This window comes from Zonotrichia leucophrys, chromosome 19 (assembly GCF_028769735.1).
Source record: "Zonotrichia leucophrys gambelii isolate GWCS_2022_RI chromosome 19, RI_Zleu_2.0, whole genome shotgun sequence".
Taxonomy (NCBI): domain Eukaryota; kingdom Metazoa; phylum Chordata; class Aves; order Passeriformes; family Passerellidae; genus Zonotrichia; species Zonotrichia leucophrys.
The window spans coordinates 8,343,770-8,370,827 of record NC_088188.1 but is presented as its reverse complement, the minus strand read 5'-3'; the positions used below and the strand labels follow the sequence as shown (position 1 = coordinate 8,370,827).

The window sequence follows — 27,058 nt, the reverse complement described above, 5'->3', positions numbered from 1 at the left end:
ATATCCATATATCTCTATATATATATCACACTAACCCTCTGCACCCCAAAGCAAGCTGTGTGTGTACACAAAAACATGCTCTGTATCATCTGCTGCCAGCTCCCAGAGCAATCAATCCATGTGCTCAGCCAGAGAGGAGGAAACATCACAGATGGCTCAGGCCACAACATGTTCCTGCTGCACAGCTCCTGCCACTGAATTAAAGACTCTGTCAGGATTTACTGCACCAAGAAACAATCAGCCAGTAATAAAAGAAATGGATGGAAAACTACAGCAACATGACTGATGGGTCTGCAGGGTCTGTGAGTAAGGGCACATTTGGGTAGCTGGTTTTTTTTTTTTTCCCCAATTTGGCTCATTTGGTTTTTTCCCAAATTGGAGGAAGATGTGATTTAACACCAACTCCCAGCACAGCAAACCTCAGCAAGGGAGAATAGTAATATCTTTCTGTTTAATTTCTAAATAATGGGAAATGCATTAACCTGAGTGTGATGTCAGTGATAAAAGTCCCACTCAGTATTCTGGAAGGATTCTGCTCCCAAGGTATGGAAGGTCTGGGCTCTCATTCTGTCTGTCCATGTGCCTCCATTAGGGAAAAATCCAAACTTCATGTTTCAGTTAGCCTAACCTTTTCCTCATTAGCACTCCAGACAAAAATCCTAGAGGGAAATTCTTTGTTCTTTTCAGTAAGCAAAACCAAAACACAAGATCTGGCAGGAATGATGCAGAAAATTTTACGCCGAAAATAGCACAGTGCTTTGAATAGTTAATTATGACAATAGTTCTTTGTTCCCTTTTCCCCCCAGGCCATTCAGAATGAACTGAGATGAAAAGGCAGCTGTGTGTCCATGTTTCTGTGGCACAGGGGACTGCAGGTCTTACCTTCAGGGTCATCTCTGATGACCAGGAGGCCGTTCCTGCACACCACCTTCCCAGAGGAGGCATCGATAAATATTAGGGAAGGAATGTTGGAGACTCTGTACTTGTTCCACAGCTTCAGCTGCAAAAGAGATTGGAAAGGGAGATAAGGAAGGTAAACTTGGCTGCGTGAAGAGGAAGATTTTGGAGCATTAGCATCTTTCAGAGCAGAAGTCAGAGGTGAACAAAGAAACAGAGCTGGTGCTCCAGGGATGAGTGTGAAGGAATGTGAGGATGGTGAGGGCCCAGAGAGACCCTCACCATCACCACCATCCCCTCAGGATCTCAGGTGAGACCCCTGTGTTTCTCCCACCTTCTGTGGGCTTGCCCATGAGCAGAGGCAAAGCTTCTCCTCCTCCTGCTTTTACCTCTTTGCAAGTAAAATGGGGATAATACTTGCCATGCTTTGAGCTCTTTGTTTAGAAGACATGGTAAGCACAAATACTTTTAATGCCACTGCTCTGAAGCAATTTGTAATGCTTCCCTGGCTGTTTCCTCCCCTCCCATTTCCATGTTCATTAAACAAACCAGAAACCTGTGCCAAGACACAGCCAGGCTGAGCACAAGGCCAACACACAAAAAAAATTATTTTTCTGTAACTGGGGCTTCCCGGGTTTGTTCCCAGGAGCTGATGAAGGGCTTTGACATCAGCCTGGGGGCCCAGCTCATCCATCCTGCAGTGCCAGCTTTGCAGGCTGATGGCCACATTTTGGGCATCCCAGTCTGGATGGGGCTGTGTGCTGGTCACTGCAGCGAGCTCAGCTCTGCACAGCATCGGTGACAGAGCCCTCTGGGTGTCACACACTGCTGGGCTCACGTTCCCCAGGATATGCTGCTGGCACAGGTTCATTTAGAGCTTAATTCATGCACAGAAGCTGGCTGGGATGAGGAGGAACAGGAGCAGCAGCTGCTGGCACAGCCCAGCCTGCAGGTGTGGGCTGGCAGAGCTGCTCTCCCCACCATGCACGGAGGAGCTGCTGCCATCACCTCGTTCTCCTTCATTTCTCCAAGCATTTCAACCCAAACAGCCCAGTGCTGAATTATCAAACTCTCAAACTAAAGCCAAACCATAACCAAGAGCCAAATGGGGAAGGAAACTAATCTCCACCTTCCTCTAACATCAAGCTCTGCTCTGCAAAGCCCCTCAGGCTCTGTGTGTTTACAACGTGCTCCTGTCTGGAGAATAAAACCCAGGCACTGGAGCAGCACAGAGGGGGCCCACCAGTGCAAGAGCCAGAGAAACCATCATGTGCTGCTGCTTCCCCCAGTATCTCACAGAGAAACTGCACCCACATGTTCCCAGAGGAACAACTCTGCAGATGGCTGCCCCTGATCTGCAAAGAGAGGCAATCCCATTTCCCGAGATGGGAATGATCTGGAGACCTAAAGAGAGGTAAAGTTTTGTGTCCTACCCCCCAGCCTTCCATTTCCAACAGACATATTAATGGATTCACAAACCAAATGGCCCTGGGCATGAAAAGAATAAAGAAACTGTACTCGGTGCATACCAGCCCCCTCACAATGACTGTGCTCAAACCACAGAAGGTAAAATCCACTTCTGTGAAGTTTAAAGGGTGGGGGAAAGCTCTTTATAAGGATCACAGGCATTTAACAGGGTGCTGCAAACAATAAGGAAATTACAACTAGCAATCGGATCGTTCTCTTTAAATAGTTGCTTACATTACACTTCATTTTGCCAAGTCCTTTGTATACAGAAGCAGCTCCCCCGGGGCATCACGGTGGGTCCTGGCAGTTTTGCTTGGCTGGGGAAGGAGCAGGGTCTGCACTTTGGAGCCAAGAGGCTGCAAGGACTCGCTGTGCTCAGAGAGAAGGGGATAACAGCAAACCAAACCTGCCCAAAGCACTGCAGCAAGCGTGGCATGGCTGGCTCCAGTCAGTCTATGAGGTCCAGCACATGTGGCAACTCTTGCCAACAGTTGGTCATGTGTCTTCTCAGGATCTGTAAACCATCAGGCCCCACTGGACACAATCTGCAGGCACATCCCAGACATGGATGGCACAGGCAATCTGCAATCCAGACACTCTGTCCCCATGAAATCAGGAGTTGCCACTTCTCACTCATCAGTGAGGGTCCAAAGGAAAATGCCTCAAGCAAGCATCAAGCCAGGTGTGTGTTAAAAGGGTCAAAAAGCATCAAAAGAGGTCAATGTGACATCTCCTGTTGCTGGGGGAGCACATCCATCACTGAGCTCTGAGACCTGAACCTGAAGAATATCATGTCAGGCTCAGTCACACCTTGGGTGAGTGAGGAAAACAATTCAAATGGAAAGGTTTGTAAAAGCTCCCAGACACAGCCCACCAGCCCAGGTAACACCAAACCAAGTTTCAGAGCTTCACACAGGCTGAGCAGCACTTCCTATTTTTAAGAGATTTGCTGCCTGGGTTATCACTGAAACACATCACACAACACCAGTGAACAAACACAACAACTGCACATAAAGCAACTGGAACTGGGCCGTCATTTGAAGCCCTCTATAAAAGCCCTGAATTGAAGCTAGTGGTCTTGCTGCACTAACCATATTAATTCCATCCAGGAATGTGCTGTTTAAAGTGGGAGCAGTTTGCTTTGATGAGTCCCCTGTGCGCCAGGAAAGCTGATGGGGAATGAGAAACGCACGCGCCGCAGGAGGAGCGCCAGGATCTACCACAATTCCCACCACCCTGGCCCTCATCTGCCAGATTCCAGCCTTTCCAGAGCCTGTCAGACATTTGGGAAGGAAGCCTGATGGCTCCTTTTACTGCAGGTCTGACCTGAAAGAGCAGAACCTTGATAGGAAATGGGCTGCTTCATTTTAGCCAAGCTGAAGAAAGCTCCCCATGGGATTCCCACGCTGTGCCATTATTTTGCACCCAAACTACAGCTCCCAGCAAGGACATCTGATCCCCACCTAAAACCACTGGGATGACCCAACCTGTCCTGTGGCAAACCATTGTGCTTGTTAGCTTTTCTCAGGGTAAAATGCCAGGGATTTGCACATGGGAAGGTTCTGCAAAGGGGACAGGCTCAGCTTCCACCCACTGGTTGTGGTCCATGCAGAAAGGGAAATCCAGGAGAAACAAGGCATCCCTGGTATGGGTACCTGCACAACCACACACTTCACAAAGGATTCTGTGTCAGGCTGGGTGTGGGATGCAGAAAGCAAATTACAACTTGCTGTGAGACTGTGGCTGATGGGATGATAGCTCAGGCAGCAGGGCAGAGTGCTGCCTCAGCAACTCTGAAAAGCTGTTTTTCCTGCTGTGAAGAGGATGACATAGAAATAACATACTCCACACACTCTAAGGATTTGATCATCCATTTAAAGAGGGGATCTCTGCTCTGCTTCCCAACAGCTGTTGCAAATCTGTGGGATCAAGCCAAAGCTAACACAGATGTGGAAATAATCTACGGACTATTCAGCCTGAAAGCAGCTGATCCTCCTGCAGTGCTCTTCTCTCCTGGTTCAGGCCTGCTCCAGTCACTGCTCACCCCAGGACACCCACTGGAGAAGGAGTGAGGCAATACAGCCCCTCACAAGGCTCTGTGCAGGCTGAGCAGCCTTACAGAAACTTCCCTGGCTCCTGTGCAGGTGGTTTAGTGCAGCCGTCCAGTGGAAAAACCAGAGTCACCAGATTCCTCTGGAAACTTTATCCCTGCACAAAAGCATCACCACGACATCCTGGAAACCACAAACCCTGGGGGCTCCATCCACAGCCAGCTGGGAGAGGCTTCCAGAGATCACTCATGATCTGAGGGCTGATCTCCAGACATTGATCCCCAGACATTGATCATGCAGCAGCACAAGGCTGCTCTCCCCACCAGTACAGGCTCCATTATTCCCCTCATCCTGAAGATTGGGAATTCCTGGCTGAGAGGCTGGGGAGACATTTGCAGACAGCCACAGTAATTTTTCCAGATAAAGGTGTCAGACAAGAGGTCTCCCCAGCAGCCACGGCTGTTTCTGTGCGGGGCTGGCACCTGGCCGGGATGGATGAAATCCCCTCCTGCTCTGCTCCTTCTGCTGGGGAAGGGATCCCCCACTTCCAACAGCTGCCAGGTGCTATTTTTGGTTGTGCTGATTGATTTATCAGTCCTGCTCGCATTCACTGGCTCACATAAATCCTGAGCTGCAGCAGTGAATGCTGGCAGAGATAAAGCACAACTGCCTGCAGTGCACTGAGCCCTGGCTGCTGGGAAAGTGGTGCTCCCACCCTCCTTGGGGGCTGCATTTCTCTGCTGCTGTGTGAAACTGGACCAGAAAAGCTCTCACACTTCCCTCTTCCATTGCATATGGAGCTGACTCTGCCCAGGGATGCCTCTACTCATCTTGCAACCCACACTTCCACCCTGACCAGTGACAGAAGACAAAGGCAGTTAAAATACTCAAAGGCAGCAATAAATTAACATATTCCTGCTGTGGATGGCTGCTGCTTTATACGAGCACAAATGTAAAGCCACTTTTCTCAAAATTCACTCTTAGATGCAATGGAGAATTCTGGTGAGGCATTGGAAAGATCTCAGCTTCCCACAGCCCCATGAGTGACCATGTGGGAGCACAGAGGGGTTTCTTGCTGGTCTCTCATTCAAGAGCCAAAGGCTGAAATATTAAATCTGTCTGAGGAACACATGAGCAGCACTCAGATGGGAAAGTGCCCTTGGTCCAGGGCTGCAGGGACCAGCAGAGCTCAATGTCCAGCTCTGCCACCCAGAGCAGCTCCAGGCTGAGATATCCATGGCCATTCCCAGTGCTCCAGCGCTGCGGGAACCCCTCTGTCCTGGCCCACTGACAGTGTTAAACTGCAGCTTTTACATCGTGCCTTAAAGGGTTTACAAGCACCAGGGGCCACCCAGGCTCTGCAGACAACAGGCTGCTCCTCTCCCTGTCGATTTAAATCTACTTCACGCCTGTCCTTACGACTCAAGCTCAGCTTGGACAAAAGCTGCTCTTGCAGCCCTCCCTCACTGCTCCTTTTCCTTTTCCATCAGGGAAGCCCCTGAGCAGAAGGAGAACACGGTGAGGGAGCAACACAGAGCCAAGCAGAGGGGGGAGACCAGATGGTGCACGCCAAGGTCTGACCCTGTGACACGGAGGAGACCGAGCGAGGCTTGGGATAAATTAATGTCCATTGTGCTCTTGCTCCTCTCTGAAAGTAAATCAAAATCTAATTACAAAACACAATGGTGACAGAGATGTCTGCTCCGGGAGCGTTAATGAGCTGAGGAGGGAGGATTTGGAATTGTAATAAACGAGATTGATGTGAACAGCTGAGACAGACAGCACAGGGCACAGGGGCTGTGGGTCCATGCAGACCCCATTGCTCCCCTCTGTGTGCACACTGCCTGCAATGGCTGAAAGCCCAGCGAAACCCAAACACTGTCCCCTGGCACTCAGCCTTGCAGCACCTGCTGGGGACATTCCAGCAATATGACTCAGTGCAAGAAAAAACCTAAAAAAATCAACCCAAAAGTTCTGCTTGTCACTTCCACCCTCTCCATGGTGGGAGACTGGCACAGCACAGTCCAGCTTGTGGCTGCCCACATCGCCCCACAGCTGCTGGGGGGACAGGGCACACCCTGGGCTTTTGTTCCTCCTGACAGGGAGCACAGCAGCAGCAGGTTTGGAGGTGAAGCAGAAGGAAACCCTCTCTGTGGGTTTCTGGCATGGCCAGAGAGCTGCTCTTTGTTCCCTGAGGAGCTCCACAGCCAAAACCTGCGATGAGGAACCTGGGCCAGCCCAGCCTCATGTCCTGGCGTTTCCTCCCATCCTCTTCCCCACACTGGCTGCTCTCTTTGCAATTTCCCAGGCTGTGCCATGCCAGGGATGGAGAGCTGAGGGTTTTGTTTGAGGGCAAGGCAGCGAGGCTGGCTCTGAGCACAGGCTGCCTGCTCTCCCCCTGACACACACACAGCCTGACAGGCTGGATCCTCCGCAGCCCACAGCTGATAGGAAAACATTTAATTTGAGCAGAGCTGAAGAGCAGTTAACATGATGTATGGAGAGCAAAGCCCCAGGGCCCTCAGCAGACACGGGAGCTGGCCTGGTTGTTTTACATTGCAGGTTTCAAAGAGGTGCTGGGATGGCAGCTTGATTTGATCTCAGGATCAGGAGGAAGCAGCATTTGACTAAACACACAGATAACAACACAGGCAGGAAATCAAGCTGGGAGGATGCCACCAGACAGGCTGGTCTATCTACACTATGAGGATGGTTTTCATAAATACATTTTTTTCAAGTGTTCCTCAAATTGTATTCAACAGCCCAAAGAATGCAGAATTGAAGGATGCAGCATTGCACTCAGGATTAGGAAATACACCTCCATGTACATCCAATAAATGAAGTTTTTTCCCTCCATGTGCACATCATGCTTTACCTCTTAAAAGGGGGCTTGCACATAAGCAAGCTATTTAATAAACATTTTTCTTTCTGCAAAAACACAAAAAGCAGTGAGGGCAGTGGGAGTTAAAATGTATGTGGGAAAAATTTAAGACACATGTAGAAGTATATCATCCATGGCCCCTATAAATTACTCCCCCAAATGACTAACACTGAGTAAGAAATAGCTATGTAAACATAGAGGCAATAAGAAAAAATAATAATTTCTGTCTATGGGAAAGGGATATTTTTCCATCTGTTTATAGGAAAGGCGAGGGGTGGGGTGGGAGTCTGGGATGCTGAACTGGAGTTCAGGGCCTCTCTTGGTCCCATGTCTCATCTGTCACTGGAAGTGGGACAGTTGCCAGAACATGGGTTTCCTACCCACTGCCTTTGCTGCTACTGTTCACTTGAGTGCTGGCAGTAATCTCAAGGTCAAACACCTTGCAATCCCGGATCATTAAGAAACAAACACTCCTGAAAAGCCTTGAGTTAAAACAGAGTTCCCACCAAACACAAAAGCCTTTGAAATCAGCAGGGAAATCGGGATTTGTTTTTTTGTTTTGTTTTGTTTAATGCACACAATGAGGTATTAGTGAGGTTTCTGTTTTGTTTTCAGTGGTTAATCCGAGAGGGAACCTTACACAATCAGACCAACAAAATCCTGGAAAACAATGGAGCATTTGTTAGCACTGTAACACACCCTGGGGAGTGAGGCAGCCAGGAGCCTCCCAAGCAGTGACAAGGCAGCACCAGGACATCCTCCAGATCAGCTACACAAAAGATTCCTGCAAAACCACCAAGATACCACAGATACCCCCTTGTGCCCACTGCTGAGGTACCCACTGGGTGGATGGCAAATTTGCTTTTCCACAGCACCTTTTGAAATGCAAAAGCTCATCCATCACATCACAGTGATGCTTCCTCCACTCAACACAGCTCTTGCATCACTGCAGACACTCAGACTGTTTGAAAGCAGCTGATCTCAGGATGCACTGGCTGGGGTTGGTCTGATCCTCCCTACAGCTGCATCCATCCCAGTGTCTCAGAGCCGACAGCATTGAACCTCATCTGGCAGCACTCCTGGTTTGCAACCCAAGGAGGATTTTCATGCAAAGGTTACACAGCTGCAGAGCTACAAAGGCCACAACCACAGCCCTGGCTGCGGGGGCAGCTCTGGGCTTTGCATGCAACAGGCTCTGCTCCCAGCTCAAGGGATTCACTCTGTAACCACAGATCCAAATATGCCAGCAACTAACCAGAGCCAGGTGCTCTCAAGCTCCAGCTGGAAAGAGCAATCCCTGCCAGTGACAGCTCTGAGTAGTCCTGCTCCTCCTCTTCTCAGTGTGGAGCCTGTGCCAGCTTGGAGCAGCCACAGTGCTCATGGGGACTTCTCCTTTGGAGCCCCAAGTCCATCCTGAGCAAACATCACACCACCAAAACTGCTCTGGGCAAACCCCTCATGATGATGATGATGATGTGTTTTCAGGGCCTCTGTGCCCTCCTTTCACACTTCACCAGCACAGCTGAACCCCAGAGCTGTGCTGGCCTGAGCCAGCACTGGGTGCCCTGCGGGGAACAGCATTCAAATGAGGTGTGACATGGGCAGGACAGATGTAACACAGGCTGCTGGAAAATGCTCTTCTGCTGAGCACTGCTCTCCCTCCTGCTCCCCAAAGTGACACTCAGCCCCTCAGCAGAAAGGCTGGAAATGCAAACCTGCCCCAGCCAATGGGAAAATGCCACTGGGAGTCCCACGTTTGCAATTAATCACCTGCACATATGAAAAACCAGGGCAGAACAAAGCTGCTCAGATGCACCAACACCTCAACTGCAGCACAAACCAGCAGGTGGGAAGTTGGAGAAGCCATTTCTTCACCCATTCCTTCTGCAGAGCAGCTTTTCCATCACACAGTGCTCCAGCAAAGCTGGGGAACAGGGAAGGGAGGGACAGAGAAAGGAGCAGAGTCATGGTATGGGCTGGGCACAGAGGAAGGGGAGGGACAACCAGTATGGGGCCAGCAGCCAGGGCTGAGGGCTTGGTGACACACACACATGGAGGGCAGGTGCAGGGCCAGAGAGGGAACCCGATCTGTCCCTGAAACCCAGCACCGAGCCACAAGAGGCCCCTGGCTCCAGAGCCACCGAGCAGGGAGGAATGGGACAGCAGCCTGCAATTCCTCTTCTTCATTTTAAGGCACTGTGCAACAGCCAAACCAGCTAAGAAGACGAGCATGGACAGTGAAAAATTAGTAGCAAGTCAAAAGCTCCACTGATGAGAGTCAGAAAATAAAAAGTTTCCCAAGGAGCCAAGAGCCTGTAGGCAGCATATGGAGGAAGAGAGAGCCTTGGCCACCGTGTCCCTCCTGCCACCACGGGCATGGCACAGACAGCCATGCAGAAACAAGGAGCTGCTGCCAGGAACTGGTGAAATGTGAATCCCACGGGGGTGTTCAGAATGTCAGATAAGATGCACAGTATTCAATCCCTCTGCTGACAGCCAGCCCCAGCTGGAGGGGGAGGCTCAGAGACTGCAGGATTCAGAGAGCCAAGATACCCAACACCAGCTCTGCCACTGAGCCTGAGTCAAGAGCAAAGCAGGTGACACAGAGGGATGGGTGGAGGAGGGCTATCTCATGTTTTTGGTGAGAATAAAGGAGATTCTGTGCTAAGAAAAAGCAAATTGTGTGTTCTTTTATAACATACCGAAAACTTCTGTGCGCTGGCAGCGACCCTCCTCAGATGGGGCTGTATTTCAGCTGTTACTATATTCAGTTTGTAAAATGCTCTGGGATGATAAAAATCACTCCAGAAACAGTTACTAAAACTGCTTCCAGGAAATAGAGTCACAGAGTTAGAGAAAGCCTGGTGTTTTTACAAGAGCTTCTACTAGAGAAAGACCAAAGATAAGCAGCAAGTTTTGCTTCCTTGTCTTTTCAGCAATAAAAAGGAGCTGTGCTGGGGTTTATTTGATTCTGCAACATACAAAACCACCATCAGTTGTTTCCTCAGAGAGCAGCCTGACTTGAAATGGACAGATAACACCCCTCAAATCACCTGGAGTTGAAGGCTTTCTGCCTTAGTCAAGCTCTGGATTTGTCTCCTTGCATTCTTGTTTTATCCTGCTGCTTTCCATGATTATTGAATTGTCCAGAAGATGATCCCAGGGTAACTAACTCCATGCTGCAAGAACAGAGATTTTATCCAGGAAAAGCACCGTGGGAGCACAGTCTATCTTCCCATCCCCACTCCAGCCTCAGTGCAAGGAAGGAACTTGTTTGGAGTTGGATGAGCCACAGGAAATGCAAGCAAATCATCCACTTGTGTCCAAGTGCCTTTTTCCAAGGATCTGCCACGAAGTTTCAGGCTCAGTCACCCCTTCCCCACCCCTGGGTCAGAACTGATTGAATGCAGCCACCGAGTCAAACTCCAACACACTCATCTCGTTTGGCAGCTCTGCGGTTCCACTGCGAGCTCCAAGCCTTCCCCCTCCTCTCCCTCTCCCTCCTCTCCCTCAATTATCTTGCTTCATCTTTATTCTGTTTCCAGGAACACTTAGCAACAGGCTCTTGCAATCAGCCACCGGCAGGCAGGATCTGAGGAGGAGACTGCAGTTGTGATGACCTTTTGCTACACTCATGCAAATTTTAAAGAAAGTATGTGAACAATTTGCCTTTTAAGTATCCTCTGCTTACATTCACCGGGAGTTAATTCTCCTTCTCTCCTCAGAGGCATCAGAAACACCAGATTTTCTGATTTTACACTAATGAGAACAAAACCCGCGGCTTAATTCCGGCTTACTTTGTGGGATTTTTTTTCTGTATCTCACGCTGTGAGGAGAACCTGAAGGGGCAAAAATTAACATGTGACACCTAGACCTCAGGTCTGCTCAAGCTTTTCCTCCTGTCAGCAAAAGCCAAGTGTGGATTCAGGGCCCATCCCAGCAGCCAAACTGGTCCTGAGAAGGACAAGATGCTGCTGGCTGCTGTTGGTGAGGAGCAGCTTTCACTGCTCACCATCAGAGACTTCCATCCAGGGCAGCCCCAGGGCATGCCAGCAGCCAAACATTGCCTCAGCCTCCCAAGCAACCACAGCTTTTGTGATCTCCTTAATTAAAGGCAGCAGATAAAGGCTGGGACAGTGGTTCAGGACTCTCATTCCCATGGGACTCCTGGAGTGCTCCTGCCAAATCCAAGCACTTTTCCAAGCTACATCCTCCAAAGCAACAGACTGACCACCACAGGGCTCTGGGAGGGCAACACTGATGCTGGATGGATGGAAATGGGTAAATAACAAGCCTGGGTTTGGAAAACCACAGCAACAAACTCACAGCAGCCGTTTTTACAGCCACCCCAATGGGTGCTGGCATGGGAGAACAGGCAGCAGCCTTGATTTTCATCAGACTTAAATCAAATCCCCAAAGCTTTCCAGCACTTTCCCTGCCACTCAGTGATTTTCTCACACACACAAACAAGTCTGGAGACAGCTCAAAGCACACACCAGGACAGCCAGTGCAGCTTGCAGGGCACAGGGCATTACTGCATTTAGTACTTTCTCCTTAAAACAAATACTCTGTGTTTGGAATAATAAACCCCTGTATTTCTTGCAGTGACTAGAAGCTGAAGGGAAAGAATGGGCAAATATACCCAGGTACCAAGGCAGGCAGCTCACCTCCTGCTTTCTGACTGGTGTTCATAACCAGGGAAAGAATTTGCATGTCCCTGATCTGGGAAACAAACAAAACAAAAACCTCTCACAGATCTCTGATACTTCAGATGATCTTAAAAAGTATAATCTACTTCTTCTTCTTTTCCCTTAAAAAATGAAAAGTCTAAATAAGCACATCATTGATCTGATTGCTGAGAATAGCATCTGGAACATCAATCTCTGCCTGAGACTGCAGAAGCTGCAGGAGAGCTCAAAGCAGCCAAGGCTGCCCTTGAACCAGATGCTGCTCACTCTTACAGCCTGTGGATCTGTGTGAAAATGATTAAACAAAATTGCTCCCTCTTTTTCCAACTTCAGAACTCAAATCTGTTTTCTCTTAGAGGGCAGATGCTCATTACATATCCCACAGCACATCAAAGGGCAGGAAGAGAAGGAAGGCAGCCACCCTGCCATGCACCAGAGCCCAGGGTCCTGCCTGAGCAGCATCCACCAGTTCCCCTCCCCAAACCCTTGCCTTGGGGTACAGAGGGTAAAAATGCCTCTTCAAGCTTCAGTCCCCACTTAGTGACAGCATCACGATGCCAATCAGGGGCTGTCTGCTCCAACAGCAGCAAACAGCAGCCATGTGTTTTGTAGGGAATTCTTTTGGGGCTTAAAAACTCCAGCTACTGCAGCACCTCAGGGAGCCCCAAAACTTGGGTATTTCTCCAATATTCCTTCCCCATCAGTGTTTGAGCGTTCAGAACAGAACACGAGGGACCATCCCAGACCTGTAACCCCATCCAGATCCAACCAGCACCTTTTCAGATGCTTTTTAACAAAATGAGAATATCAAGAGAGCATTGCAAAGGTGCCAGGAGCCTCCCAGTCCCCCATGAGAGGCTTGGCTGGATGTGACCTTAGGGGCACCAAACCACACCTGATGGAAACCCCTGTGCTTGAGGTGAAAGGCAAGTGACCGATGGGAGGCCTCATTCCCAGAGCCCTTCTCGTTTATTTTAGTTCAAAGAGCTCAGAAAACTCAAGGCAATCACTCAGCAGCTCGGATATTTGAGGAGGAGAGTGGGGAAGTGTGCCTGGGAAGCAGGAAGCACAAAGTCAGCTCCATCCAAGATCCAAGAGAGAGGAGTCACAGCCAGGCTCTCACTTAACAGCTTCTTCCAGGCAAGCCACGGCCTCATCTGTCTTAATCTTTGACCACTGAGAGATGAAAACAATTTATCCTCATTCCCTGCCCTTACTGAGAGGTTACAAGAAACAAAACTAAACCAAAGATCAATGTTATAGCCCTTCTCAGGAAAACTCTGCCTGACCTGGACTTTCTCAGTATCCTTTTATCTGGGAGTGTTTTGGCTAAAGCTTTGCCGAGGAAAGCCATGTGAGCAAGCCAGTTAAAAACCTGGTGCTTTCATGTTTATACAGCCAGCTAAGCAGCTCACTACAAAGGCTTTTATTTCAAGTCTCTCCTGACAAGCCAGCATGGATAAATTACATAATCTCCCAGGAATTATGATGCACAGGAGGAAAAAAAAACCCTCCAATTCCCTAGGTAAGAACTAAGGGCTCAGAAACTGAGAACTGAAGGAAAAAGTCTGTACAAAAATCATCTCAAGATTAGAAGGCAACTTTTTTGTACTAAAAGGAGACAGCAAAACCAGCTGTAGATGCAGACACGCTCCTTCCTCATGGCTACCAAGAACTCAACAGATCCACCGCTGAACACAGAAATACCTCAAAGGTCTCTCTTCTCCCAAATATCTTTATTTCCAGAAAAACCAATCTGAAACAATCCCCTGTGTTTGACAAGCAGTGCAAGTGGCTACAAGCATGAGAAGAGATGAGCTTCCCAGTCTGAGAATGAATCACAGAACAGAATCATGGAATAGCCTGAGCTGGAAGGGACCCACCAGCATCATCAAAGCTGCTGTCAGTGGGGTGCATCCAAGTACAGCCTGAGTCCCCAGGTTGAACCAGGCTTCACACACTGACTGTGTACTGAGCTGTGTTGGTTTTACATGCTGTGTGTGCAAGAGCCAGGAAAAATCCATCTTCAGTGTCATAACAAACCCTAAGGTAAACACAAAGGCAGAGCCATGCCTGTTATTCAGTTAAACAGGCACATAAAGGAGAAGGCAGCCCTGGCCATGAGTTTGCTCCTGATTTTTGTTGTTTCTCAGCGAGCACACACAAAAATGGGCAGATGCTCCCTTCTGCAAGAACAAACCTGCTGCTCCTAATAAAAACCAAGAGTTCTGCAGAAGAAACCTGCTCTTCACAGCCTGTGCACTGCTCTCCCCCACCACTGAGTGAGAAAGGAGCACACCTTGGTCCCCTTGCAGACACAATGCCCCAGGGACTGGCAGCTGGGATAAACCCCCAAACCCAGGGAATTCCCAAACTCTGAGACACCAAACCAGAGCCAGCAGGTCTCTAAGGCTGCAACCCCACAGAGGAGTTCTGTCTTCAAGTTATGAAGTTTATGGCATTTTCTCTGCACATTATAAACTACACATGTGGTTTTTAAGGTGGTGGGAAAAGGAAGGGGTGACTGAGGGTCCAGGTGCCCAGTTAGGCCAGGAAGCAAAGACAGAGTCTACCTACACATAACCTCTTAGACTAGCTCTAACACAGTTGGATTGGGTCTTTTGTGCCTTCTCCAAGAAGTCTGAGCAGCTCCTCCCTGCACTGGGCAGAGCTGGAGCCTGACACATTAAATTCTGGGCACAGAACTGGCGGCACTTTGGATTACTGACAACTTCAAAAGGACCAGAAAAGCCCTTCTCCGGTAAGTAAGCTCCTGCTGCTCAGTTTGCTGAAGGGCATCAGGACAGCCTGAGCCAGCAGCTTTGCTGAACATTTCCAGACAGCCTGGAAACAGTCTGGCAGCCTGGCACCCAGCCTGCTCCTCCTTTTCCGTGCCAACAGGGACACGCGGATACGCAGGACCTGCCTTGGTACGGCAGCTCCGAGGGGAAAGGATGAGCAACTTCTACAGGACAGATTCTTCCACAGATTGTACAAAATTAATGATTTTTCACCTCTGTGCTAGCTTAGGGAAGGCGAGATTTAAAGCTCCAAAGTTAGGGTGTTTGTAAACATTATTAAATAAAGAAATAAATAAGCACGAGTCCCAGATTCTGTTCTGAATCTCAGGGAGTCAGCAGGTGGCAGATGGTCAAAGCCAGAACAAGGTTATTTCAGATCTGCAAGCTGAAATATCCCCCTCCATCCCCCCTGCAGATCTACAGGAGGGCCACAGGGAAGATTTAGCACCTGCAGCTTCGGGTTGTTGTGGTTACCTTTTAGCCCATTCAAAAGAATATTACAATGTGTTCCCCAAGGGAGTCCATAAATAGCAAAGGATTCTGCTCTAATCCCCTATCTACTCCTTTCTGGATAATATGGCATTTGGACAAGCACTGCCAAAACAAAGATTTATGACAAAGCTGAGAGTTTGCATGGCCAACACATGCTCTGGAAACTCAGGATTCCAAGGAATAAATAAAACCTCTCCTAGGATATAGACAGCTCCTCAGTCATGGAAGCTTCATGCAGATACAAACTTGTTTGCAGGATTTCGGCTTCCCTCTCCCATACTAGGCAAAAGACAAGTTTATACTGATTTTCCCCAACACCAAAATCAACTGTTCTCACTGGGTGTTCTTGCTGAAACCACCACCACACAGTCACTTCCCATTTCTTTACTAATACTTTATAACATCTATCAGCTATTACCTATCCAGCCAGCTTCAAACTTCTTTTTCTGACAGTGACCAACATCAAAGGGAAAAGAACTAAGGAAACTGCAGACTAAAGGAACTATAAAAAGTACAGCTGATGAATGCTACAGTTTTACTGCTTCACTGGAGACACCAGGGAGCTGTGTGTTCTTAGAAGTTCCTCAGCGAATGGTGTTTAAAAAAAAATAAAACAAAAAACCCAAATAACAGCAGCTTTGCAGAGTACTTGGTGCTATTGCAACTAGATTTTGTATGGAAATGCTGAAAAGCACCTGGACAACAAAGCCAGTGTAACACACATGTGTGGCTGTGAGGGGCTGACCAGAGAGAATCAGTGGAGGCAGAAAATTCAGCACCAAATTCAAGCAAATATATTTTTCCCACCTGAAAACTCAAGGCAGTGAAGACACATCCACTCCCAGAGGGACCAGGCAGGATTATTTCCTGCTCCACACTCCCCAGGTGTGATTTTAAATTACTCACTGCTGGGGCTGTCACACACCTCCCTTGGGTGCCTGTACAAAGGCACAGATGAACAGCCAGGCACAGCAGCAGGGGCTGGGAGGTGCAAAATAAAAAAAGGAAAATGCAGTCATTTTTGATAAAGGGGAAGTGCTGCATCCCTGCTGAATCTCTGTGGTTGCCTACACACCCTTTGGATCCTGGCTACTTGCAAAACATAAAACCGAGGATATTTGTTCAAAACCCACAGGCGGACACTGTGATTCTATTGAAGAAAAAAATACAACTGGCATTCATTCTAAAAACTTCCCACCACTGGGACTGGGATTCAAAACCAGCACTGGGCAGCCAGGCCAAAACACACTGAGAGCAGACGCCTGCAAAAGATTCCAAGGGAAATTAGTTATGTGGGTTTTAACAAAAATAAAATTAAATCCAATGTTTACAAAGGGAAAAAAAAAAGGCAGCTTCCCTAGGAGACAGTGCTGCAAACACCCTTTGCAGATAAGTCAAGACCTGTCTGAGGCTTCCTCGGGTTCCTGTGCCAGTGTGTGCAGACAGGGAAAAGGCAAAGCCAAATGCTGAGCAGGCAGCAGCTGCCTCCTCCCATCCTCGGGGCTGGCACTGGCTCTGAGGGGCAGTGAAGGGAATTCTCCATCCATCCATCCATCCATCCATCCATCCATCCATCCATCCATCCATCCATCCATCCATCCATCCATCCATCCATCCATCCTCTTCCATCAGGGAGCTGTGGCCAGGGGAGGACGAGCTCCTGGGCTTGCTTCTCCCGTCTCATCTCTCTCCAGGAAGAGACATGGTGGGCTAAAGCTGGACAAGGATTTACAGAAAGCCCCAGCTTCCCTCCTTGTGTGCTACAGTCAGCCTGATTCTGTAAACTTTTCTTTTTCCCTTAAGTAATTTTTCTGCAGCTGAGTCACACGCAGCTTCTGCCAGGAATTTTTATAATTACTGAATTAGAGCAAGGTTTTGCCTGTGCACGCCTGACAACATCTGCTGATGGAAGGGAGCTCTGCTCAAACCCTTGCAGAGCCCTGGAGGAGCAGGGCTGAGCGCTGCCCTTCCTCCCAACACCACCTCTCATGGGGCTCTTCTTGCTGCTCCTCCTGCAGAAAGCTTTGCAGAGAGTTTTGGGGGGAAGGAAATAAGCTGGGACAAAGTCCAAAGGGTGCTGCAGCAGAATGCTGGCTGCCTCTTGGCTCTCCAAGCCCCTTGCTGGAGCATCCCTGAGGCAGCACCCACAGTTATGTGCCTCTCTCTCCATCAGCTGCATAGCTGCAAAGCCATCGTGCGTCACATCTTCCTTGGACACAGACAACGGTGTAGAGTTCCATAAAACCACAGGAGAAAATAACTCCCTCCACCTCCTCCTTCAATGGACACAGGAGTTATTCTGCAAGCAAAGCTCCAACACACAACACTGGTCTCCAGACTAAAGATCAAACACAAGCCAGGTTCAGAGATAAGCCAAAAGCAGACATCTGGCATTAGCAGCCTAAACTACACACTTCCTGGATGACCCAAAAACCTCCCACTTTATGCTACAGGTCAGAAATGCAAAGGAATTACCATGTTCAGCCTCCTCCTTGTTGCTGTTTGCTGCAGAGTGATGCCTGTGCCCTCCTGGTTCACCCAGTGCTGTCATTTATCCCGTGCTGCACCCAAAGAGCTGCATTAAGAACACAGCACAGCTGCCAAGCCCTGAGGAGCAGGGATGTGCAGGAAATGTGCTGTCTCTGTAGCTTTAATCCAGCCCACTTGCAGGGGTCTTACAGCATGGCCAGAGACCATGTGTGCACACAGTCCTGACGCAGTCAGAACCAAGAATAGATGCTCAACTAGAGGGGAATTACTCAGCTCTGGGTTTCAGCTGGTTGTGCATGCACAGCACTCAGCTCTCTTCACTTCACACTTTTCATGTGCTGCTCCAAGGCAAAAATGAAGGCGTCTTGCCACTACAGACTGGGATTCTCCTCAAAGGATTCTGAATTTATTTTCATAAAATCCTAGAGAACTACGTTCACAACGCCTCGGGTTTACAGATGAAGAAAAGAGTTACAGAGAAGCTCTGGGCACCCAGTTCCAGAATCAGCCTCCAGCTCCCTTTTAAAAAATAAATAGCACGGAGAGGCATTTTAAATGTTTGACGTACAACTTCCCATGAGATCATCTGCAGCAGGAGCACTCGGCACTTCTGCAGCTCAGCCCTCACCCTGGGGACCTGGGAAATCAAGTCCCTCCTTGTGCATGAAAAGCAATTTACCCAGCACCATCCCCGAGCCCTGCAGCAGCAGCAGAGCAGGAATTCCCATCTCCTTAAGCAGCACTTTATCCTCTCTTTTTCCATCACATACCTCACTCCCTTGCCTCCAAGCCTGTGAAGAGCTGAGGTCCTACACATGGAGCCCCATCCTTCACTGGGCTGCCTCAGCTGCCCTCCAGGAGCAGCAAGGGCAGGGGTGCCATGGAAAAATCCCCTACGTGATCCCATAATTAGAAATGGCATTGTAATGTATACAGGGGGATGAATTAAGGTTGCAGAGGAATACTGTAAATTGGATGCACATTTCTTGTTCCATTTTACTGCTTTTTTTTTTTTTTTTTTTGCCCTCTCCCTTATTGGGCTTTGGCTGCACTTCAGATTAAGCTCCTAATAAGGGCTGGAATTGGATGAGATTTTTTTTCAGCCCATCAGATTGCAGCCTTCCAAGCCATTGAAATGAGATTCAAGCTGAACTTGAATTTTCAATAGTTTGGCCTAAAGGGGAGGGTGTTAACAACAGACCTGCCAACACCTTCTCCATACAAAATGTCTGAAAACATGTCTACATATCAAATGCTGCTCGGGCTCTGCTAGACAAAAGCCACAAAACCAACATCTCAAATCCACTGCTGACTTGCCCAGCTGGTTCCCCTGCCAGTGAAGCTCATACATTTTATTTTCTCTGAAAATCCACAGAACCTCTGTATTCTCTCGAGGAAAAGGGGTTTTCCCCCAGCAACACAAATGTTGTCGTTTCATTATGATAAATCAGGATTGGGATAAGGAGACATCAGGTAAATCAGGTGGACACACAGGATGCAGACACACACCAGTTCACCCAACATAGCCTACTTAAATGATACAGCCCCAAAATTAAAGATACTCCAATGACATGCACAGGTTTTAATCAAGACCTCTGCCAGTACACATTTTTAAATGCTGAAGTCTATTTTCTTGAGGACATGAATGCTTTAGCTTCCATGCCACCAAAATTATTTCCTTTTCACATCTCCAGTATGAACATCCATGGCTACTTTGGGCAGAGCAGGGAAGGTGCTCCTCTCTTTTGATGAGAAACAATAAGAGAAAAGGAATGATGGTTTCTTGAGCTGCATCCAAGGGAAAGTATGCCCTGCTGGAGTGCCTGGCAGGGCATCAAGAGCAATGGAAATTTCAGCTTTCAAAGAAATAATACTCAAGAAGGGGGTGGGAATATCATGTAGGAGCTGAGGTGACACTAATCCCATGGTCTGTTTTACAAACTGTCACTTCTCTCCAATGAAATTAAATCCTCTGCAGGAAAATCCTCTGGCTCCAACATCTTTTGGTAAGTAGAGCATAAACAGAATGAAGAAGAGCTCATAACTGAGCAGAAAATGGGCTCAGATGGGCTGATTACAGGCAGGAGAGCGGAGGGACAGCAACCTGACCACTGGGATTTTGCATTTTTCTTTGGATGGTCACTGCAGGATGTTTGAACCCCACCAAGCCAACAAGGCTCTTCCAACACAACAGGGGAAGGAGAGCAGGGTGGGAGAAAAGCACAGCAACTCCTGCAAAAAGGTCAGGACTTGATTATCAACTTATTTTCTTTAGGAACATTTAGCTAAGTGGGGAAGCAGCCTGTGGTGTCCTGCAGTGGTTTTTCCCAGGGAAGCTGGAATGAGGCTGTTCATTCCCCCGAGGAGCTGAGCAGGCTCAGCACAGCAGCAGGAGCTGCTCACACCAATATCCATTTCCCTGTCGGGAGCTGCCTTCACCAGCACAAACAAGAAACACTGAAAACGTGTGAGTGAGTGGCACTTTGAAATCAGAAGGTGTCTGGCAGCTCTGTGTCAGTGTGATGAACCCTCCAGGGCAATTACACACCGGTTCCTGGAGCTTGAAGCTCTGAACAAAGCAAATGCTGTGAGTAATGGTGGAGGAAAAAACCCCACAGAATGGCATGGAAAGTGTTTGCCCAAGCTCATGTCAGGCAGGACTTTTCTATCTCTGTGACACAATGTCCAATCTGCTGAGCTACAGAAGAAGTTTAATTCTTTTTACAGGTTCATGTTCTCAGCATTGCTCTGGCCATGGATCCACAGCACCAACCCTGATGCACCTTCAGCTACTGCACGGATGACTGGAAGTATTTAACAGCTGAAGGAAAAGACAGGTACAGCTTGTTTGCCCCTCATTTTTGAGGACATTTTTTTTAATTTTCTTTTTTTTTCACTCATTTTGAGCAGCTGTAGGTGGACACAGGCAAAGCACTGACTTGTGCAGGAGCAGCTCAGGCCAGGCACAATCTCATTGACTGCAGAGGGACAGAGCCAACATCCACATGGATCCTGATTCTCTTAAATTCACCAAAGCCTCTCCAGGGCCAGCCTGTGCTTTTGCACAAGGCAGTTTATCCTCAGGGCCAGCAAATGCTGTGTGAGATGCACACAGAGCAGCAAAGGGAAGGCAAAATCTGTAGCTAAGCTAATTGGTGGAGTAATTACAAAGTAAAATACCAAACTGAATACCACAAGTCTGAGAATGAGCAAAGAACCCTTTTCCTTTCTGGGAGCTGACTTTCCCCACCAAGAACCACCTCCATGGGCCCAGACAGATGTTTGAGCAGATGACCAAAAAATGTCAGGTATTTTTCTTTCCAATAGATTTGCATCCAGACAGGATGAAAAGCCCTTTCTCTTGAGCAATTGAGTTCTCCCCACAACAGACACGAGCTGGCATGTTCTGAACGTTTGGTATTTCAATCCCAATTAATAAAATAGTAATTGCTGCACCTAAGGGGTTCTCAGCTCCCTAAGAGGAAACACTTAATTCATACACAGATTTTCCTAAGCTTTACCACTACATACTTAAGACAAGGATTGAGGGATGAATCACAACTTCAAATTCTTCACTACTAAGCCTGGCAATCAACACTGCCACTTTCTGGCAAAGAAACCCTAAAAGCCTTCACCTGTGATGTCATCTGCTAACAGATTTATGTCCTGGGACTCCTTCACTGAGGAGGCAGCTGGGTAACAGGATTTGTTCTGGATAATCCCTGCTCAGGCTCTCAGGAGGGGAGGAAACAGATGAAGATGCACTCAGCAAGAGATGGCAGCCACCACTTTTAGGGAATTTATTATGGCCCAGCCACCTGCCAGGTGTAAATCCCATTTCTAGCTTCAAGGCTGGAGAAGGAGGCACCATGAAGACAGAAGGGAGGGGAGGGAAGTCTGCACTTCCCCTTCCAGATCCCAAACCTGTGTGTCCACAGGGCAGGAGGCATCAAGCCTGGCCTGTCACTGTAGGGGAGAGGTAACACAGCCCTACATAACCAAGTGTAGGGGAAGGATCATCTCCTTCAAATGCAATTTTCTGAACAGAGCCCAGCACAACAGACCCTGAGCCACCAGCAGGGCCATTAGCTCTGCCTGAGGTTATTATTTTCATAATTAGAGGGATGGCAGCACACAGAGGTGGTATTTGGTGGCCTCTTAACCCAGAGACTTACTGGGGTTTATGCAGATGACTCCACTTTTGCAGCAGCAAAGCCTGCAGCAAATCCTCGTGGGGACAAACATCAAACCAGGATCTGGATGTGGCTCAACACAAGGCCACTGCTCGGTCAGCCAGAGCCAAAAGAGCAACACAAAACATGCAGAGCTCAGAGGGAGTTTAAGCTTTAAAATTGAGTGAACCCTGCAACTCAAATCTGGGCTGTCTGAAGCAAAGAGACTTTTCGGGTGAGGCGTCACTCCTTGCTCCAGCCTGGTCCTCATGCCTCCCTCCATCCACCTGCTGCTCCCACACTCCAAAACATCTCTTCCCAACCTCGGAGGCTCCCCCCAGCCTAACACATCCCCTTCTTTCCACCTGAAAAGCCACTAGTCCCACACAGCCAGCAGGGACATGCCTGCAGGGAAAGGCAGGGACAGCCACCTACTCTTCTGCTTTACAAGGCAGCAATTAACTGGTTTGAAAACTGCCTCTCTAGGCAAAAACTCATCCTGGGAGCCACCAGGGTGACAAACATCTATTTTGTGCAGCACCTAAGACATAAACACCAATCGATGCCCTGGATGCTCCTGTCACACACAATAATTAAACCATCAGTCGGGACACAGCGAATTAAAGCAGACAGAGGGGGACAAAGGAATGAAAGAGTTTCACTTGAATCCTCACAACTTAACAAAAGCAAAACCAGGCCAGACCTATTGAGGAAGAAAGCAAAAGATAGAAGAAATATTATTTAACAGTTGCTGTTCCCAGAGAGAAAAGCAGAAAACCCAGTATGCAGCAAAGCAGGATCAGGCAGGGAGGAAGACAGGCACAGAGGGCATTGCTGTGCACACACAGGACACTCCTTTCTTGATCATGAAGAAAACACTGTAAGAGAGGTGGTCTGCACGTCTCCAAAGACAAGGAGGAGGCAAAATCCCTGGAACAGCAGCCCATAGGATTTTCCATTCCTTTAAGAAAGAAAGGAGTGGAAGCTGTGCCATACGTTAGCACTTAAGTAGTCCCTGTCCTCAGTTTCCCACCATCTGTACAACTCTCTGAAACTCCCCATCTCATTTAATTTATTGCTGTGTGTCTCCGCCAAAATCAAAGGCCTAAATATCAGCAATCTTGGTGGGAGGCATCCAGCTGCTCCAGCTCATTGTAGGAACAAACCCCATTTGTGCAAAGTTGCATTGAGAAAGCCGGGCAGCAAATCTCCCTAGGAACAACTTCCCATGCTTTCAGATTAGCAGATCAAGCTGCAGGCTTTAAGACCTTGCCCCTTCTCTATCTGTGAAATCCAGGGCTTTAGGACACAAAAATGGGATTTTTCTAACCGTGGAACGAAGCGATTTTGGAAGCAGCAGCAGGGGGCAATGGCTGAGGGAAGCAGAGCTCAATCTCGGGGTCATGTCCATGTGAGATGGGGCTTTCCTGGGAGGCTGGAGTGCTGGGACCTGAAATCCCAGCTCTGGCAGAGGCACAGCCCCACTCTGGTCACTCCTCCAGCCCCTTCTCACCTCTGCTTCCTTGCCAGCAGGATTTCCCTAAGCACGCAGCAATTTCCAAATTTCCAAGCAGAGATTAAAGGGAAGAGCTCATTAGAAGCAGTCTGTAATGTAACAGCACAGTGGCCTCTGTTCTATGGCCACAAACCTGAATCAAAAAGGGAGCATCCTAAAAAATCAGCTCGTAGAGTCATCAGCCTCTCAGAAGCAAATAAGCACAGCTCCCTGCCCTCTTAAAACACCAGATATCAGCTGATAAAAGAGGAGCAATCCTGCAAGCCAAACAGCCAGGCAGTACTTGCAAGGCAGGATTTGTAGCCTGGTGCTCTTTGATTTGCTCTGAGAGTGACAGAACAGCAGTCAGAAAAACATGAAGGGGAAGAACATTTCTGATGTCCTGGTGATCCATCTGATGCTGAAAATCCCACCAGAGCCAGGACTGTGCACAAGGACTGGGGCGCTGCTGCTGCTCAGACCCTGAGCTGCACTGGAAGGACAGACAGAAGGACAGCAGCCCCCAGTGGGGCTGGGGACACCACAGACCCCAACAGCTCTTGGACTCACTTGGTTCTCAGGGGCTGAAACAGTCACACAAGGGAAGTTTCAACTGCTTGAGAGATCTGACAGCAGATCTGGAAATTGTCATCTCCTTCCCACGCCATCACACAGCTTGGTTCATTTGAAACCTGTTTTATCCTGGCACAGTTCAGCTTGTCTTACTCCTGCACACCACAGCAGCAGCCAAGCAAAGAGAGGACAAACTGGGACCCCAGTGAGGGGGAAGTGGAGGCTGAACGGGCAAGTGGATGCTGAACTGCAAACACGGGGCACAGCCCACAACCAAAACACCCCACACACACCCCCAGCCCAGCGTGCAACCTTTCAACCAGCAGCGAGCACGAGGGATGGAGCTGAGATCCCTGGCAACACCACTACAATCCCTGTGCTTCTCCTTTATTTTGGGAGAGGCAGGATAATCCTTTTGAACTACCCAAGTGGGGGAGAACCAACATCTGTTCAGATTCAACAGCTTGGCTCTCCCTGCTTCAGCTCCAGCTCTGTCCCGGTGGCTGGGGAAGGTCTCTAGCTTTTATTCAAAGGCACTGCCCTCACGCAGGGCCTTTCAGCACAGGCTCGCAGAGCACCTCACAGACATTTAATTAAATCCTACAGCCTGCCCCGGTGAGGAAGGGATTATAAACAGGCCCCCAGCTCAGCAGCACAAGCATCTCTTTCTGTGGGATGGCCGAGGCGTTGGGCTCACTGCAGGGGTGCAGCAGTCCCAGCCCCACTGAGCTGCTAAACACACATCAAACAGCCCAGAGACCCTGGAGAGGCAGCAGGGCACAGCACAGTGACCAGGAGCATCCTCTGATGGGATGGGGAGGGGCCCCTCTCAGAGCCACAGCAACGAATCCGTGTTTTGTCACCCCTCTGCAAATTAAACTACACATTTCCAAAGTATGGCATTCCTCCTGACCAATTCATCCATCCAACAGCCCTGGGAGCTTCATAAAATGGAAAAACACCTTTTTTCCTTTCTTTTTTTTCCCCCCATGCTCACCTAAGGAGTGAGACTTTAGCTGGCTGAATTACATCTATTTAAACAAAAGTAAGGTCAGACATCTGCCTTTGCACAGTGTCAGCTGCGAGAAATGAGCTAACATCCAGATGCAGTGGCATGTCAGGATTAGCCCAGGCTGGGGCAGGAATGCTTCCATGTATGGAAAAATATTGGAGCAGTGAAACCATAAGCTTGGAGCTGAGTGAAGTGAGAGGCCCTGTCAATGAAATTGCAGGCTCAGGTTTAGAGGATTTAGCAGCTCAGATCCGCCATAAGATCCTCAGTGTGTATTACAATAAATTTCACACTTTTTCCAAAAGGGACTCCTACAGCAATGCTGAGAGTCACAAGGGTGAGATCCTGCACCCCTCTGCTTGCTCTGGAAGCCAGGCTGGAACTGCTGGGTACCATTAATGCCCCCCACACCAGGCACAGGCTCGGGTGTTGATGGAGATGTTTTGGCTGCTGCTCGCCCATCCCTGGGCTGCTGCCCTCTGCCCAGCAGGATTCATCAAAGCCAGCTCAGATGAAGCAGTGGCAATTCAAAAGCAAATGCTGAGCTGGATCAGCTTGGCTGGGGAAGCAGTGCCCGCTTCTGCCACTGCCATGGCAAGGGCAGCGACTGCCAGGGCATGGGGAGAGAGCCAGGGCAGTGTCCCAGCCAGCCTGACACAAATCAAAGGGGCTCGTTTGTCAGCATCCTGAGCTAACACTGATGAAGTCATAGCTATGACTTCATCTCTCCAGTGGGAATCTCCTGGGAACAAGGGAGAACTAGAATTTCTCTCTCCGGCTCGCTCACGCAGTTGCAATTTGTTTCAGTCGCCTTATTCTCTCTCTTCTGCAAACATTACTTAATTCTCACCCAGATTCTTAAATCCTAGCCCTGAAATGTAAAATAATGTTTCCTTCTCAGCTGTCAAAGCCCAGCCTTGCTGAGATCCCTCCTGGTGGGCTCTGTCTCCTTGTGCCAGCTGCCACCCATTTCCTGGGGTCTCAGCCCACAGCTGAGGATGCCACCAGACATTTTTCAGACCTCAAACATGAAACTAAAATCTGGTTACTCCTGCCAAATTCATTTTAAATAGGGACTTTTGCACCTTTTCTCCATTAAAATATTTTAAAGTCAGGCTGAATTCAGCCACAGTTGCAAAGACAGACAAAATATAGCAGGAGGACCCTGGAGCTTCCCTCCTTGGCTGGGCAGGGCAGATTCCAATGCTGCAAAAACCACCCAGCAATGAATGTCTCACACCACCCTGCTGCTACAGGGTGATGCACCCAAGAATTGTGCCAGGGTATCCCTGCTGCCTTCCTCATCACAAGCTGTGCTGAGGGTTTGCTCCCCTCCCGTGCACCATTCCTGCTGCCACAGCTGGAGCAGCAGCCATCACTAGGAATGCATCCTTTGGGAACCAGATTCTCTGGTTTTTGGGCTCCCTCTACACAGGCAGGGACCCTGCACCCCTACATTGCCCTGTGCCTTGTTGAGGGCTCCCATCCCTTTGTTTTCAGGCCACAGGGGCTTGCTGAGCCCCAGCATGGGTTTGATCAGATTGCAGATGCTCAGCTACTGCCCTGATGCAACCGAGCACTCAGCCACTCACTCACACTAAATAAAGACTGCAAATTCTTTACATATTAATTGTTGGTTGCAATTGTTCTCAGTGCTGACAGACGGACGTGAGAATATGCAGAAAACATTCCTGCATCTCTTTAGTTCCACCCTTCCATTAGTTGTGTGTACTCCATGCCAAATCAATAAGAGACTGCATTTTCCCTGGAAAACTGAGATGATGAAAATGTGATCAGCTATGAGACAAGGCACACATGTTGTAATCTGAAATACTCAAATAATTCACTTTCCCATGAGAGAATTTAACAGGTCTATCTGCTTACTTGTCAACTCATCCCACTCCCAGCTTCTCCATTGACCCTGTCTTTAATTTACAACCTACAGATTTAACTCTGATTGTGGTTTTTTGCCTACAGAGCATCATCTGAGAAGCAGCAGAGGAGGCTGCTCTGCAGAGGGACATCAAGGCAGTGCTGGA

At 48.7% G+C, this 27,058-nt stretch overlaps 1 protein-coding gene across 1 annotated transcript in view; it reads right to left on the bottom strand.

The window, feature by feature from the left end:
• Positions 1-27,058, bottom strand: part of NXN (nucleoredoxin) — a 46,861-nt gene that overhangs the window by 12,944 nt on the left and 6,859 nt on the right. The window contains exon 2 of the mRNA XM_064729479.1: positions 883-1,000. Coding sequence (XP_064585549.1) covers positions 883-1,000 — 118 coding nt within the window. The remainder of the gene's footprint in view (positions 1-882; positions 1,001-27,058) is intronic.